The sequence below is a fragment of the Capricornis sumatraensis genome, chromosome 1 (genome assembly GCF_032405125.1).
Source record: "Capricornis sumatraensis isolate serow.1 chromosome 1, serow.2, whole genome shotgun sequence".
In the NCBI taxonomy this organism is placed as follows: domain Eukaryota; kingdom Metazoa; phylum Chordata; class Mammalia; order Artiodactyla; family Bovidae; genus Capricornis; species Capricornis sumatraensis.
In genome coordinates, this window is record NC_091069.1 from 28,234,099 (window position 1) to 28,251,658 (window position 17,560).

Genomic DNA, 17,560 nt, shown 5'->3' on the forward strand with positions numbered 1-17,560 from the left:
CCACAGGAGGGCGCTCTCCCTCAGGGCAGTCTAAATGGGGGATATTGTACTCATCTTTGGTGCACAGAGTGTCGTGGGCGGGGGGTGGGGGGGCGCGTGGGGGTGGGGTGGGGGTGGGACAAGCAGAGGGCAGACGACCCCTCTCTTAGGAATGAGAGCTGAGAGGTTCCAGATGCTTACTGTGGGCCAGGCCCGGCTGTAAGCACTTTACATGAGACATCTCATTTAACTCGCGCTCGCCCAGTGAGGGAGGCAGTGCTAACGCCCTGATGCACGGAGGAGAAACTGAGACAGAGGGAGGCATTGTCCAGGACCACACGGCTGGCCAGCAGAGGCCGGGGAAGCGGTAGCCTGGCTGCGGCACATGCTAGATCAACCCCCACACCATCCTTCCTCCAGCGCAAGGCAACGGCAAGCCCGGGCAGTGCTTCTCACACTTTGTGTTCGAATGAATCACAATTCTGGATTCTGAATCTGCAGGGGCCTGGGCTGGGCTGGGGCCTGAGATTCTGTTTCCAAGAAATACTAATGAAACCCTCCGGCCACACTTTGAGTAGCAAAAGCCTTGAAGCCCATGGAATCTCTCAAGGCTGTAAGATTCACGTGTGCCTGTGGGCCCTGCAGGCACCAGGGGACCTGGAGCCCTGTCCGCACGGTGGTTTGAGGGAACAGAGCAGGGCACTGGGGGCACTGGATCTCCAGAGAGTGGACTCTCCCTTCTAGACAGACATGGGGCCGGCCCTCCCTTCCCCTCCCCTCTACCTCTTCCCTCCCTTCCCCTCCTCTGGGAGCCATAGCAGGCACCTTGCTCAGGACACAGCTCTCCCAGGAGGGTGGGCGTGGGAGGTGAGGTGGCCCCAGCACAGACAGATACATGGACACACAGACACAACGATACACAGGTACAGAAGGACACAGACATGTATACAGACAGACACACGCACAGATACAGACCACAGACACGTGCACAGATATACACGCAGACGCACACAGATACAGACATAGATAGACACACACATAGACACAGACACACTCCCAAGCCCTGCTGGGCCTGACAGGGCAGATCTCTTCAGGGACTAGACAGAGTGCAAATAGCAACCTCACCTGTAGAAGGCCTTTCTCCAAGGCTCCCACTGACCAGGAGAGGAGGTGAGGGCCTGGGAAGTGGAAACGCACCTCCCACAGGTCCAGCAGTTTTCTCAAACCTCCTCTCTCCTCTCTGTCCTTTCTCTGCCTGGATGACAGGCAGAGGGGCCTCCTAATCTGAAGCCAGGCTCTCTACTTCCCCCACTTGGGCTGGCCCCCACATGCAGGTAGCATGGCCTCATGACACATACCTAACACGTCACCCTAGAGTTTAAAAACTCTGATGGGATCACATATATATTAAAAAAAAAAAAAATTCAAAGACTTTCTATTGCCCACAGCATAAACTACTTACTTTCTGCACAGAAAAGGATTAACAGAGCAAATCTGACTGCTTGTTCTTAGAAAGGCCTGCTCACCAGGCTGGCCCCTGTCTGGCATCTGGGAATGGAGATTTTGAGTTGGGGGGGCTGGTTCCCGCCATTAACCAGGAAGAGTGACTGTCTCTGCCTAAACCGTCTGTACAAACAGTCAGTGTGGTTCATGCTGAAGCCCTGCTTTCCTTCTAGGATCCTGGAATTTGGGTATGTGCCAGGCAGAGGCTGCCTCTGGGGTCAGCCCCTGTGTTAGTCAGGGTTCTCCAGAGAAACAGAGTAGGAGACATATATGGAGAGGGAGCCAGTGACTCATTTTAAGGAATTGGCTCAGGCAAGTGTGGGAGTTGGCAAACTTGAAATCTGTAGGGCAGACTGGCAGGCTGGAAATTCAGAGTTGATATTGTGACCTTGAGCACAGATTCTCAGGGCAACAGGCAGGTGTTCTCCCTTCTTTGGAGGATTGTCCCTTCTTAGGTAAACCTCGGTCTTTGCTCTTAAGGTCTTCAACTGATTAGGTGAAGCCCACTTATATGATGGAGAGTGATCACCTCACTCAAAGTCCACTGATTTATAGGTTAATCTTCTCTAAAAAAAATACCTTCACTGACAACGTACAGACTTGTGTTTGATCAAACGAGGCACTATCGCCTGGCCAAAATGATGTAAACAGTTAAATATAACAACTTCCAACAAAATCCTGGGCACTGAGTCTCTAACAAGCTTCTTGGTTGGCAGTGTTTCACATATGTTATGGCAACTCATTGCTGGAGGGAGTAGGTGTGTGCCCTGTGGCTCCCTGGAAAAGGACTCTGATCACGTACTCTCAAGAACAATTTCCCTTGCACCTGGTGTCCCTTAGACTTCATCTCGTGTTCCTTTTCCTTTGCTGAACATGCTCTGCATCCTGTTCTAATAAATCACAGCTGTGAGTACAACTGTCCACTGAGTCCTGTGAGTCCTCTTAATGAGTCGTCATCCTGGGGATTTCCAACCCATCCTCAGATGCTCTGATCTGAGCCTGGCCAGCCTCCTCAGTTCCAGCTCCTGTTTCTCTCCACCGTATACCCCACATTCCCACTATACTGATATACTTAGTGTCTGAATATGCTATACTATCTCATGCCTCCATAGTCTAGAATGCCCTTCTTTTCCTCTCTTGGCCTGGCTAACATTTTTTGGGGGAAGGATACACCACAGAGCTTGCGGAATCCTAGTTTCTCAACCAGGGATCGAACCTGGGACTTGAAGAGTGGAAGCACAGAGTCCTAACCACTGGACCACCAGGGAATTCCCACTACCTGGCTGACTTCTATGCAACCACCAAGACATCTTGTTTGTATGACAGTCTCTAGGTTCATCCACATCTTTGCAAATGACACAATTTTGTTCCTTTTTGTGGCTGAGTAATATTCCATTGTCGGAGAAGGCAATGGCAACCCACTCCAGTACTCTTGCCTGGAAAATCCCATGAACAGAGGGAGCCTAGTAGGCTACAGTCCATGGGGTCGCTAGGAGTCGGACATGACTGAGCAACTTCACTTTCACTTTTCACTTTCATGCTTTGGAGAAGGAAATGGCAACCCACTCCAGTGTTCTTGCCTGGAGAATCCCAGGGACGGGGGAGCCTGGTGGGCTGCCGTCTCTGGGGTCGCACAGAGTCAGACATGACTGAAGTGACTTAGCAAGCAAACAAGCAAACAATATTCCATTGTATGTATGTTTCACATCTTCTTTATCCATTCTTCTGTCAACGGATATTTAGGTTGCTTCCATGTCCTGGCTAATGTAAATAGTGCTGTAATAAGCACTGGGGTGTATGTTACAAAAATGGTACAGATGAACCTATTCGCAAAGCAGAAATAGAGACACAGACATAGAGAACAAATGTATGGACACTAGGTGGAAACGGGGAATGAGATGCATTGGGAGATTGGAATTGACATATATACATTACTAAGTATAAAACAGATAGCTAATGAGAACCTGTATAGCACAGGGAACTTTATTTAATGCTCTATGGTGATCTAAATGGGAAGGAAATCCCCAAAAGAGGGGATATGTATATGTATATATATGTATACTGTAGCTGGTTCACATTGCTGTGCAACAGAAAATAAAACAACATTGTAAAACAACTATACTCCAGCAAAAATCAAAAAAGAAATAGACAGCCTATTTGGTTATCCATTCCCGTGGAACAAACCATCCCAAAACATAATGGCTTAAGACAGCAACACTGCATTATTTCTTATGATTGTGCGGGTTGCCTCAGGTAGTTCTTCTCTTTCTCATGGTGTTGGCTAGAAGGTTAGGAAGGGAAGTTCAGTTGATCCCACCCACATAGCTGGTAGTTGATGCTGGCCACTGCCTGGTAATTTAGCAGTGGCCACTGGCCAGGGACCCAGCTATTTTCATTTGGGCTTTTCCGTGAGTGTCCAAAAAGCCTGGCAGCCCAATTCCAGGAAGAAGCATTCCCAAAAGGCAAGCCTCATTATGCAAGTATTTATCAAGCTGTGGCTTGCATCATTCTTGCTGATGTTCCACTGGCTTAAGCTAGTCACATGGCCAAGGTCAGACTCACCATGGGAGGGAACCACACAAGGAGATGAATACTGGGGGCGTAGTTCATTGAGGGCCACTGTAGAACAACACACCTTTTAGTGCAAGTCTATTCTGGCCCCTCCCTATGCCTATTTATAGTGCTTGCCACACTGGATTGAAATAGTTTAATTGTTATGACTACTGTACTATATTGTCACTTATGTTTATGGACTGGAGCTCTTCTGAGGGCTGGGACTCTGGTTCCTCCCTGAAAACAGTGTGTCTGCAGAGTAAGTGATTGAATGAGAGCAGCAGCTGTCATTACCTTCTTCATGTCTGCCAGGCTCAAGCTCGGCCCCTACGTTGTTTAGACAGAGGAAGTTCAACAGCTGTGAGATGCCAACTACATCAGGTCCTTGCGTGCCTTAAAGCATGGCAGCTAGCCCTATAGCAAAGTCCTGATGTACAGGAGGCCCCTAGTACATGAGCGTGGAATGAATGGGTGAATGAATGAGCAGGTGGACTTCCTAGGCATATCACTGTGATTTCCAAGCTACAAATGCATGTTTTTTTCCTTAAACATACATCGTAACCAAGCTGAGCAGAAATCACACAACTCCACCTCTCACAGATGAAACAGTTTCATCAGAGAACTGTCGAAAAGAGAGATTTTTCAGTGCTCTCCTTTTTTGACTGAGGACCCTCATGAAGAACAGTCTCTTTCACTGAGCTGTGTTCCACTAGCCTGTGCGCCTGAAGCAGAAGCCGAGGTCCTGGAATGGTGGAATGAATTGTCTTTCATAGTCTCCCCACGACTATGACATCGGATCCCCAGACGGGTTGGTTCTGAGCAGTGGCTCCTCATATAGGCTCTGTCTCATGCTATAAATAGCCACAGCCACATCTTCAGTGACAGCACACTGGAGTGTGGAAACTTATTGTGTATGCAACTCCTCCCTATTGCAAAATTCTGATATCATCAGAGAACACAAGAAGTGAATCAACCCTGTATAAATACTTTGATTAGATCACTTGCTTTCAAGACTGAAAAAAGAGGGGGAGGGGAAGAGAAAAAGTTTGGTGTCATTGCCTTCTGGACTGACATAAGGGTGTAACATCTCCCACCCAGCTGAATGCTAACCCCGATGGAGCTGTGGGAATGACTTTTTCTTACTTAAGACTATGTTTCTCTACTTTCCATCCTTTGGAATATGTCATCTTTTGAACCTCAGTCTAAATAACTCAAATAGAAGAAGGTCTTGAATAACAAAATTCAAGAAAAAATATTTTTTTGTTTTATGAAATTACTTTTTCAGTTTTTGAAATGATTAACAGTATTATTTTCTTCCCAAGCAAGTAAAGAATCTGCTTGCAATATGGGAGGCCCAGGTTCAGTTCCTGAGTCAGGAAGATCCCCTGGAGAAGGGAATGGTAACCCACTCCAGTATTCTTGCCTGGGAAATCCCAAGGACAGAGGAGCCCGGTGGGTCGAAAAGAGTTGGACATGACTGAGTAACTAACACTTTGACTTTTTCTACAGGTGATCCCCTTTGATCTGTAAAAAATGAAATTCATCTAGTCAGGGGCCACACACTGGTTCTACCTGGCCAAATCCAGCCTGCTCTGTCTGTGCCTTTCTTGACCAGCACAGTAGTTGGTTGTTTTTTAAAAATTTGGCTGCAGCATGTGAACTCTAGTTCTCTAACCAGGATTGAACCCAGGCCCTCTGCATCGGGATTGCAAAATCTTAACCACTGGACCATAAAGGAAGTCCCAGAAGTTGGTTTTTAAGTTCTGAGCTTCTTCTCGCTCAGATGGGGCATGTTCTCCAGTTCCCCACAGTTTCCACTGCTGCCGTTACGTCCCACACACAGTTCACAGCAGAACCCTGTAGGCAATTAAGTTTCCAGTCTCTGAGTGCTGGCACTTATTTTACAAATGGGGAAACAGACTCAGAGAGGTTGATTTTCCCAAGACTGTACAGCTAAGAACTAGAAGACATGAAAAGTGGTTCTCCAGGCTCCAGGTACACAAGACTGTCTCTCTTCTGCTTACTGTTACCTCCACATCACTTCCCGCAGCTTTGGCGAAATGAACAAATCTATGTGAAATTTCAATAACTGTCATAGAAACAGCAAGCTTTCCTCAGGTGGATTTTGTAATAATAACACATCTAAGGGTGAGTTCTGTGACCTTCCTCTTTCTGTTTTGCCCAGCCACTCCACAGGGCAAGACAAACTTCACCCCACAGTGTCATTGGGCAACCCTCAGGCGTAAAAAGAGGAGCGTTTTCCTACTTCTCCCTTCTCAGCAAATGGCTCTGATGGGAATCTTTCTCCATGTGATATCCATACTGGAAATGATTCAGATGGTGCAGATGGGCACGTCTTCTGGAAAAATCCTACTGGTTACTCAAAGCCCTGCTCAACCTTGAACTCCTGTGTGAAGCTGGCTCCACCCTTCAATTACATCTAAGTGAGGACTTATCCCACAGGAGGGGCTGAGTGTGTCCCTAGCTGGCAGTCCTAAGGCTTACTTACTTACTTAACCTTTTGGGTCTTCACTTCCCCATCTCCACTCTCTCCTCTGAGTCCATATTTTCTGAATTGAATTGAGATAACTGAAGTTGATATGAGAGTTTCAGAAAACAAACTATCTCTCTCAATTTTCTACCCAAATTGGACAAGGACTAGATTTTGGTTCTCTTCTCTGGAAACTAAGTGTTAGTTGCTCAGTCTTTTCAGACTCTTTGTGACCCCATGGACTATAGCCCTCTAGGCTCCTCTCTCTATGGAATTCTCCAGGCAAGAATACTAGAGTGGGTAGCCATTCCTTTCTCTATGGGATCTTCCTGACCCAAGGACTGAACCCAGAGTCTCCTGCATTGCAAGCAAATTCTTCACCATCTGAGCCACCAGAAAAGCCTGTCATTGTGCAAAAATGCCCAAATAGCCTCTACTCTTCAAGAAAACATTGCCTAGTGCTGGGAAAAGAGTCAGACAGGCAAGGGAGGGGGCTGCTGCATTGAAAAGTCCTAGAGGGGCCTGGCTTGGAAAGTGGTGATGAAATGGGACAGGGAGACCCTAGATAGCCCCCTAACCACAGTGTTTATCTGAGGGTCTGAGCCTGTCTGAAATCCAGCAGTAGAGTTTAGGAAATAAAAGGAAATCCTACCTCTAACCCCCAAGGGAAGATTAAGGAGCTCCAGGGGCCTCATATCAAGGTGACTCCCTGAAAGGGTGGGTGGTGAATGAGAGAGTACAAAGGAAGTCACATAAATTTGTAGATCATTTAGAGCAGTACTGTCCAAGAGAAATATAATATAAACTGCAGGTGTAATTTAAAATATTCTAGTTGTCACAGTAAAAGAAAAAAAATACAAAGGTAAAATTTATTTGAATTGCATATCCAAATACACCTAACATTAAATCTCATACTTTAAAAATGCACTATATCCAAAATATATCATACCAACATACAATTAATATAAAAATTACTCATGAACTATTTTACATGTTTTTCAATCTAAGTCTCTAAGTTCTAGCATTGATTGTATAATTGCAGCACATCTCAATTTGGGTGCTAAATTTTCATCAAAAATATTCAACCTGTATGTAGATTTCAAAAAATTTCTAGTAAGAAAAAGTAGTTTCACATACTCAATTTGTTTCAAACATACATAAACATTTCCCAACAACTAACTGAATTGAATATCAGTTTTTACTAGTTTTTTATTAAAAATTTTTTGGGGTGGTCCATATCAGTGCTGGGCTTCCCCGGTAGCCCAGATGTAAAGAATCAGCCTGCAGTGCAGGAGAAATGGGTTCAATCCCTGGGCTGAGAAAATCCCTGGAGAAGGGAATGGCAACTCACTCCAGTACTCTTGCTGGAGAATTCCATGGACAGAGGAGACTGGCAGGCTACATTCCATGGAGATCACACAGTCAGACACAGCTGAGCAAGTCACACACACACTCACATCAGTGTTAATTTGATTATTCAGCTTTATTGAGATATAATTGACATCTAAAACTATGTAACTTTAAGGTGTACAATAACAGTGTTGATTTTTTTTTTTTAATTTAATCTTCACTGGATCTTAGCTGCAGTGTGCAGGATCTAGTTCCCTGATTAGGGATTGAACTCAGGCCCCCTGCATTGGTAACATAGAGTTTTAGCCACTGGGCCACCAGGGAAGTCCCAGTGGTGTTGATTTGATATATTTACATATTGCAAAATGATTACCACCATAGCAATAACTAACACCTCCATCACATCACATCATTACCATTTTTTTTAACCATTTCTTTTAGTGGTGAAAACATTTAGGAACTACTCTCTTGGCAATTGTCAAGCATATAATATAGTATTTATAACTAAAATCATCATGCTATATATTAGATTACTAGAACTTATTCATCTTCTGCGTGCATGCTAAGTCCCTTCAGTCATGTCTGACTCTTTGTGACCCTATGGACTATAGCCCACCAGGCTCCTCTGTCCATGGGATTCTCTAGGCAAGAATATTGGAGTGGGTTGCCATTCCCACCTCCAGGGAATCTTCCAGGGATTCATCTTCAAACTGGAAATTTATACTCTTCGATTAACATTTCCCCTTTTCCCCTACCTTGAATATCAGCTTGTAAATTTAAATTTATTAAAATCAGATAGTATTAAAAACACTACTTCAGTGGTACCAGCAGCATTTTACATGAGGCTATCAGCTATTAGGTTGGACAATGCACTTTTAGACTGATTAGGAGCTGCCCCATTGCACACTGCCTACTCCCCTTGGCGTGACACAGGGAGTCTGATCAGAGGTCAATGTCCACATTTTGAAGTTTAACCTTCTAGCTATGGTTGTTCTCCTGTGAGTGCACCCTCTCTGTCTTAGGCCTGGGTCTAACCGGGTCACAATCTCAGGATGGGAGAGGGTTGTCTGAACTGCTGTTGCTTATTATTTAACTTATATGCAGAGTACATCATGAGAAATGCTGGGCTGGAGGAAGCACAAGCTGGAATCAAGATTGCTAGGAGAAATATCAATAACCTCAGATATGCAGATAACACCACCCTTATGGCAGAAAGAGATGAAGAACTAGGGAGCCTCTTGATGAAAGCGAAAGAAGAGAGTGAAAAAGTTGACTTAAAGCTCAACATTCAGAAAACTAAGATCATGGCATCTGGTCCCATCACTTCATGGCAAATAGATGGGGAACAGTGGAAACAGTGGCTGACTTTATTTTGGGGGGCTCCAAAATCACTGTGGATGGTGATTGCAGCCATGAAATTAAAAAATGCTTGCTCCTTGGAAGGAAAGTTATGACCAACCTAGACAGCATATTAAAAAGCAGAGACATTACTTTGCCAATAAAGGTCCGTCTAGTCAAGGCTATGGTTTTTCCAGTAGTCACATATGGATGTGAGAGTTGGACTATAAAGAAATCTGAGCGCTGAAGAGTTGATGCTTTTGAACTGTGGTGTTGGAGAAGACTCTTGAGAGTCCCTTGGACTGCAAGGAGATCCAACCAGTCCATCTTAAAGGAGATCAGTCCTGGGTGTTCATTGGAGGGAATGATGTTGAAGCTGAAACTCCAATACTTTGGCCACCTGATGAGGAAAGTTGACTCATTTGAAAACACCCTGATGCTGGGAAAGATTGAGGGCAGGAGCAGAAGGGGTCGACAGAGGATGAGATGGCTGGATGGCATCACCGACACAATGGACATGGGTTTGGGTGGACTCTGGGAGTTGGTGATGGACAGGGAAGCCTGGCGTGCTGTAGTTCATGGGGTCGCAAAGAGTCAGACACGACTGAACAACTGAACTGAGCTGAACTGATAGCTGGAGAACCCAGAAAGCAGTTTGATGCCTCAGCTATGTAATGCATGGCTGAATGGGTCCCAAACAGACCATATGGGATCACTTCGATTTTTCCATATGAAAAAGCACAGTTAGGTCTACAATAGCCTTTCCCTTTTAGAAACTCACTGCATTGAGAAGAAAGGTTGACAATTTTCCTAGACACTCTAAGCTACTACTTGAATTAGAAATAGTTTAAAAATCAAAAGAATGCCAGGAATGTCTATGGTACTGCTGGCTTCCAGTAAATGCTTATCCATAAATGAATTATTATTAGTTCTAATTATATCAGATTATCCAATGATGGCTTTTTAGCTGGAGGAGAAAGCAGATGATTTTTGCAGTTCAAATTACTTTATAACTTTCTATACATCATGATTAGGTTAAAAGAAATTCCATTGGTATATAAATTAGTAAGTTTCCACAGCTGTTATCTCCTCTAATCTCTTTTAGTCATTACTATTTAACTAGGAAGGAATTAATTTTTTTAAGTGTATGTGAAAAAAGTTCTGTGTGTATATAAATATATATGTGAAGAATTTTTAAAGAAGCTGCTTGTGAAACAAGTAGAGGTTTTACATCCCATGAAATATCTTAAAAATAGTCATAAAATGCCTCCCTTTTGGCTAAAGTTTTATATAATCACATATATAATATATATAGAAAATATTTGTAAGATATTTGTATATAGTTTATATATCTATATAAATTGCCAAAATTCGTTGGATCATGGAGAAAGGAAGGGAATTTCAGAAAAACATCTACTTTGCTTCATTAACTAGACTAAAGCCTTGACTGTGTGGATCACAGCAAACTCTGAAAAATTCTTAGAAACAGTAGTACCTGACCACCTTACCCGTCTCCTGAAAAAGTTATATGCAGGTAAAGAAGCAAAAGTTAGAAATGGACATGGACAAACATACTGGTCCCAAACTGGGAAAGAAGTACAAGGCTGGATATTGTCACCCTGCTTTTATATGCAGAGTATATCATGAGAAATGTCTGGCTGGATGAATCACCAAGCTGGAATTAAGATTGCCAGGAGAAATATCAACAACCTCAGATATATACACATGATACCACTCTAATGGCAGAAAGTGAAGAGGAACTAAAAAGCCTCTTGATGAGGAGAGGAGAGTGGAAAAGCCGGTTTGAAATTCTATACTCAAAAAACTAAGATCATGGCATCTGGTCCCTTCATTTCATGGCAAATAGAAGGGGAAAAAGTGGAAGCAGTGACAGATTTTATTTTGGGGGGCTCCAAAATCACTGTGAATGGTGACTGCAGCCATCAAATTAAAAGACACTTGCTCCTTGGAAGGAAAGCTATGACAAACCTAGACAAAGTATTAAAAAGCAGAGACATCACTTTGCCAAAACAGGTCCCTATAGTCAAAATTATGGTTTTTCTAGTAGTCATGTACTGTTGTGAGAGTTGGACCATAATGAAGGTTCAACTTCAAATAATTGATGCTTTCTAATTGTGGTGCTGGAGAAGACTCTCGAGAGTTCCTTGGACACCAAGGAGATCAAACCAGTCAATCCTAAGGAAAATCAGTCCTGAATATTCACTGAAAGGAATGTTGCTTAAGCTGAAGCTCCAATACTTTGGCTACTTGATTCAAAGAGCCCACTCACTGGGAAAGATTGCAGGCAGGAGAAGGGGGCAGCAGAGGATGAGATGGTTAGATAGTGTCACTGACTCAGTGTACATGAATTTGAGCAAACTCTAGGAGGTAGTGGAGAACAGAGGAGCTGAACTCCATGGGGTGGCAAAAAGTCAGACATGACTTAGTGACTGGACCACCGCAATTATATATATATATTTTGAGTTGGAAAAAAAAGCCCTGTAAAAATTGCCACAAGGTGGCACTAAAATCCAATGAACATTCCAGTCTTAGTCTGTTCTTGTCTGTATGGAGTGAGGGCGGTGGGAGAGGGGGGCTGATTTACAGGCAATGTGTAGGAGACAGTGGACAAAAAAAGACGAAATAAATTAAGCTGAAGACAGGAGGTAGATTAACATCTCCCTTTTGTCTGAAGGATAATTTCCCTCTCTCACTAGTGTGGATATCTGTCATACAATGAATGTATAGGTTAATAAAGTTAACTATTAAAATGATTTGTTCTTGATGATTCAGTTTTATCCTTGCCTTTTGCCAGCGTATTGTGAAGGGAGGGGAGAGGCAAGGAGGAGACCCTTTGGGACATCATCTAGTTTCGGAAAGTTTATCCTGTGACTGGTACGATCTTTGAAGTAGCCACTGTCCACAAAGCTTGTCAAAGTACCCTGGATATACAAATGAATACCATGGAAAGAAGTTGCTACAGAACATAGATTTTTTTCTACTTGTTTATTTTGGCATAATTTACCAACTGAATATTTCTAGAAATTATTTTGATATTGAGATTCAAGCTTGGAACACCTCATATAATATGTCTGAGAATCAGGAAATGAGTGAATTGAATCCTTCTTCCTGATTCTTTGTTTTCCTGTTGTTTTCTTTTAAATACATGGTACAAAGCTTTAATTGTTTGATGTTTTCTTAATATTTGAAGCTTAACGACACAGCCAAGATTCCCAAGCTATATTAAGATGAAGGAAAGTAGTATTAACAATACAGCTATAAAAGGTTTTGACTATAGGAGGAAAAACTTAGGTAAGATTTTTCTAATAGGCTAACTAAAATTTAAAAGAAAGGAAAAAGTTTCAAGAACGGAGCCTTAAACAAATGATCCAAAAGAAAAAAACAAACAAAACCTTACTTTCTCTTGTGAGATTCCACTGTGGAAAAATTGTTTACTTATTGACAGTTCAGTTTCTTAGATCTGAAAAACAAACAAACAAAAAAAAACACTAGGCATTGTAGTGGAGGTAATCCAATGTGAGGGAAGCAGATTTGGTCATCTGAACGAGGTTAGCTTTTAAAGGATACTAGAACTAATGTCTTATTTGACCTGATGATATCTGTGTCCATCTGAGACCTACATTTTGACACATGGATCACATTTTTCGCATATATGAGTAAATGGCTCAGTTACAGCTGGTGCCCAGGTTTGACTGGATGGTTAGCACAGACTGGAGTTTGAGATAAGAGACTTCCAGAAAGTTCCAACTAAGTTCCTGAGCATTTAAGTGAATTCTCCACAGTCATTTACTGATTCTTACGTAGATGCAGACTCCAGCATTGTGCCAGCGCTTCAAGATGCTAAGATAAGAAAGAATTCAGGCCTTCCAATGGCTTCCATTCAGAGGGGGAGTCAGAAGTAGGAGGCAATAACCTCATCGTGATCAAACACTGAAGGCAGGAGGAGAAGGGGATGACAGAAGATGAGATGGTTGGATGGCCTCACCAATTAGATGGACATGAATTTGAGCAGGCTCTAGCAGTTGCTGATGCACAGGGAAGCCTGGCGTGCTGCAGCCCATGGGGTCATAAAGAGTCAGACACGACTGAGCGACTGAATTGAACTGAACCTCATCGTGATGTGGTGAGTCTCTCCTTTCTGAAACGCCAAGAAGCATCCCACTCCCTCCAGAATGGAAATGGCCCAACCCGTGTAGTTGGTTCCTCCACAACTGGTCTCCATCCTGAGTTTCAACTCTTTCTCTCCCAACCAAGGGAAGCCACACTAAGCTATTCTCTTTTGTTAGAATTTGTCCTACTCTTTCCCCATGTCTCTGTTTTTGCTCAAGCTGTTCCTTCTTCCTGGGAGGTCCTCTCTCCCTTCCTCCTTCCATCCGCCTCCCCACCTCTTCTGTCCATTAAGATGCTTTGACTTAGGCCCCTCTAGATCAGACATAAGTGTCATCTCCTGCAGAATACAAGGAGTAGATGAAATAAGTCCTGGTGGGTCGCCAGAGACTAGGTTTCTAGCACACTCCCCACCCTCAAACACACACACTAATTTGTCCTGTTCTAGCCTGCAAGTTTCTCAGCCCACCCATCTGGGCTTCAGCCTATTCTTGCCTAATGGGGTGTGGGGTGGTTGGATATTATTGCACTACTTACTTCAGATAAACCAGGATCCAAATTAATCCTGCAAACCAGGACTGAGGCTGCCCTTTTCTGTCTGGTTACTTCCTGAGTGTACCTGAAGTTCTGCAATCAGCCTCGACCTTCCCTTTTCACTGACCCTCTTTCCCTGAACCTTCACCTGGAGACCTTAGGCTGGGTGCCCGAGAAAGGGGTAAAGCGACTGGCTTGTTAAAGCCGGAAACCGGAACCAGGCCCACCCATGAGGCACCCTCTAGCAGATTCAAACACGGCCCAGGGAGAGAACCCTCGTGGAAAGATGGTGGCAGGCTCGACAAGGGGAGGGGCTGCTTCTAAAAGAAAAAAGAAAAAGAAAAAACAACAACAAACCACAACCTTGATTGGAAATAAGCCTGTGTGCGTGTGTCTGCGTGTCTGTGTATTTAAAAACAAAACCACGTTAAAGGAGCCGCTCCCTACCCTACAGGTCCGACCACCGCTGGGAGTTTGCGAAGCAAGCAGGGCAATACGAGTGGGAGAGAGTCATTCACGCGCCCACAAAGTGCCTCCTGTCTCGGAACCGCTCGCGCAGGCCCCGCGGGCTGCTCCGGGCAGCCGTCTCCAGCCCTTCGGTCCCGCGCGCAGGAAGAGCGAACCTTGACGCAGCCAGAGACCCGCAGCTCCCGCCGCGGCGGCAAACTCCCCAGTCGCCGCCTCTCCCAGCCCCGCGGCCTGGGCAGTCAATCAAGCCCGCCCGGCCCCGCCCGTGGGCTGCAGGGGACGGCCAATCAAAGCCAAGCTCCGCAGCGATGAGCTCAGTCGGCTTGCTTCCCATTGGACGGCTATATTAAGAAAGTCGCCGAACTCTTTAAATAGCGGGCGCTAGGGCCGCAGCCTGCATCTGCCGCCGCAGTCGGGCTGAGTTCGTGTTCTCTCTTGTGTTTTCGCCTAGGCCTAGGGAGATCCAGGAGGGAGCTAGGCCGCGTCCGCTTGCTCTGGCCACCGTTTGCTCACAAAGGCGCCGACCCGAGACCAGGGGCGAGGAGAGCGGCCGCCGCTCGGGAGCAGCGCGGAGACGCACCGTGCGCCCTATGCCCCCGAGTCCCCCACCGCCCCCGCCGCGGCAGCCCGAGCACTACGAGGGAACGCGCGCCATCCCGGGACCTGGGTGCAGCTAGCGACCCTTGTCCCCAGCGCGCAGCCCGAGGTGAGCAGTGAGCGGCGAGCGGGACGGCAGCGAGGCGTTCGCGGGGCCCCTCCTGCTGCCCGGGCCCGGCCCGCTTATGGCGGCCATCCGCAAGAAGCTGGTGGTGGTGGGCGACGGCGCGTGCGGCAAGACGTGCCTGCTGATTGTGTTCAGTAAGGACGAGTTCCCCGAGGTGTACGTGCCCACAGTCTTCGAGAACTATGTGGCCGACATCGAGGTGGACGGCAAGCAGGTGGAGCTGGCGCTGTGGGACACGGCGGGGCAGGAGGACTACGACCGCCTGCGGCCGCTCTCCTACCCGGACACCGACGTGATCCTCATGTGCTTTTCGGTGGACAGCCCGGATTCGCTGGAGAACATCCCCGAGAAGTGGGTGCCCGAGGTGAAGCACTTCTGCCCCAACGTGCCCATCATCCTCGTGGCCAACAAGAAAGACCTGCGCAGCGATGAGCACGTCCGCACAGAGCTGGCCCGCATGAAGCAGGAACCGGTGCGCACGGATGACGGCCGCGCTATGGCCGTGCGCATCCAAGCCTACGACTACCTCGAGTGCTCGGCCAAGACCAAGGAGGGCGTCCGAGAGGTCTTCGAGACGGCCACGCGCGCCGCGCTGCAGAAGCGCTACGGCTCCCAGAACGGCTGCATCAACTGCTGCAAGGTGCTATGAGGGCCGCGCCCGACCCGCCTGCCCCTGCCAGCGCGGCTCCCCATCCCGGGCCCGTCCCCCACGAGCCCGGAGAAGGGGAGAACCTTGCCCCCCCCAAAGACTCCCCCCGGACTGCCTGGCGTCTGCTTTCAGCCCCGGCAGCCGTGGCCTGGAGACTCAGGCTCTGGCACCCGAGAATCGGCCGCGTGGTAGGCACCCGGCGCCCCCTTTCCAAGTGTCTGTGCGTCCGGCTGTGTGGCACAGGCTTGGCCACCCCACTGAGTGCCAAGGGTCCCCTGAACACCATTTTCTGAAGAGCCAAGCCTCTTCAGGGTGTGTGGCTGTGTGTATGTTCGACTCCCCGCTGCCGAGTTTTCACCCCACGCCAGCCCCTGCTCCCCGGACATGAGCTTGGCGCCGGGGTGCGGCCGCGCCCCATCGGATGTGCGTCTGTAACCAGTGAGCGCCTGCTATGCCCTGTCTGTAACATAGACCTCGGGACCTGCGGGAGGGGAGGGCTGGGGAGGATGGGGTGTTATATAAATATAGATATAATTTTATTTTCGGAGGTAGGATGGTGTTATTTAATGGTGGTGGTGGGTGGAGTGACAGGGCGCTAGAACAGCTCCAGCCGGGTCTGAGTGAGGCGTCATCCCAGCACGAACAAGACTTGGCCATGTTTCCTACCCCTGGGGAAGACATTTGCAGCTGACTTGGGGCCTGAGAGGACACAGCTTCCAGACTCCTGTCTCCTGCCAGCCAGCCCCTCCACCCCCAACCCCCCGGCGAACCCCTCACTAGCCATTGAGAAGGAGGGGTGAAGTGTGCTGCAGGTTGTTTTTGCCATAAGCGAACTTTGTGCCTGTCCTGCAAGTGAAAATTGTTCAGTCCAAGAAACTGATGTTATTTGATTTATTTAAAGGCTTAAACTTGTTTTTTTTCTTCTTTTTGGAACGAATTCTTTGCACAATTGTTTCATTGTTTGACATTTAATGCACTTGTCATTTGCATAAGACAGTAGCATTCTGACCACACTTGTACGCTGTAACCTCATCTACTTCTGATGTTTTTTTAAAAAATGATGATGACTTTTAAAAAACAAGGAGAAGAAAAAGAAACCACTAATTTTTTTCTTTTGAAAAAAGTGGCAACACTGTTCTATTTTGCGATTTTATTTGTGCACGTATGGGCACTCTTTTGATAAAGGGCAGTAACCAGTATTAGGGCCTATCTAAAACCTTCTGTTGTTGTTTTTCTTTTCCCTCAAGGCAGTCTCTAAAGCTGTGTGAAATTTTCTCTGCATCTCTGTACAGAGAATAAACCTCCCTCTTGTGTCTCTTTTCTCCCCCTCCCTTCCCCATCCAGTGGTACTTCTACTAAATTGTCTTGTTTTTTTATTTTTTAAATAAACTGACAAATGACAAAGTGGTGAGCTTATGATGTTTACATAAAAGTTCTATAAGCTGTGTATACAGTTTTTTATGTAAAATATTAAAAAACTATGATGATGACATTTATAAAATGGCTCCTGTGGTTTAATGATGTGTAAAAATCTTGTGAATTTGAGGGCAAGGGGAGAACTCGGCTAGGTGAGGCTCCACTAACTCTATTTCCCTCCAAGTGTTTGTAGGAAATGGGGATGAAATCTCTGAGGATGTGAGGGGATTGGGTGGCCAAGGATGACCAGGTTGCTCCTGCCCCAGGGCCAGAGGTTACCCAGGCTCCCAGTGCCACAACCTTTGACCTAATGTGAACTGTCTGAATGGCTTATACACTTGTGTCTAAGTCTATTTTGGAGCCTGTGTATCCTATTCTTTGAAACTTGGAAAGTTGTCATTTGTGCAATCAGATAACTTTTTAGATA

General features: G+C 46.1%; 1 protein-coding gene across 3 annotated transcripts; it reads left to right on the plus strand.

Moving 5' to 3' along the window:
• The first annotated feature begins 14,769 nt into the window (after window positions 1–14,769).
• RHOB (ras homolog family member B) lies at window positions 14,770–17,203 on the plus strand. 3 transcript variants are annotated; one of them, XM_068980027.1, is made up of 2 exons: window positions 14,770–15,282; window positions 15,535–17,203. In XM_068980027.1, exons 1-2 carry the CDS (start codon window positions 15,127–15,129, stop codon window positions 15,715–15,717), a joined length of 339 nt encoding a protein of 112 aa, XP_068836128.1. In that variant the 5' UTR covers window positions 14,770–15,126; the 3' UTR covers window positions 15,718–17,203. The 3 variants fall into 3 exon arrangements, with proteins under 3 accessions (XP_068836128.1, XP_068836060.1, XP_068835981.1); XM_068979959.1 differs by having other exon boundaries at window positions 14,770–15,255; window positions 15,316–17,203; XM_068979880.1 differs by having other exon boundaries at window positions 14,770–17,203.
• The last annotated feature ends 357 nt before the right edge of the window (window positions 17,204–17,560 follow it).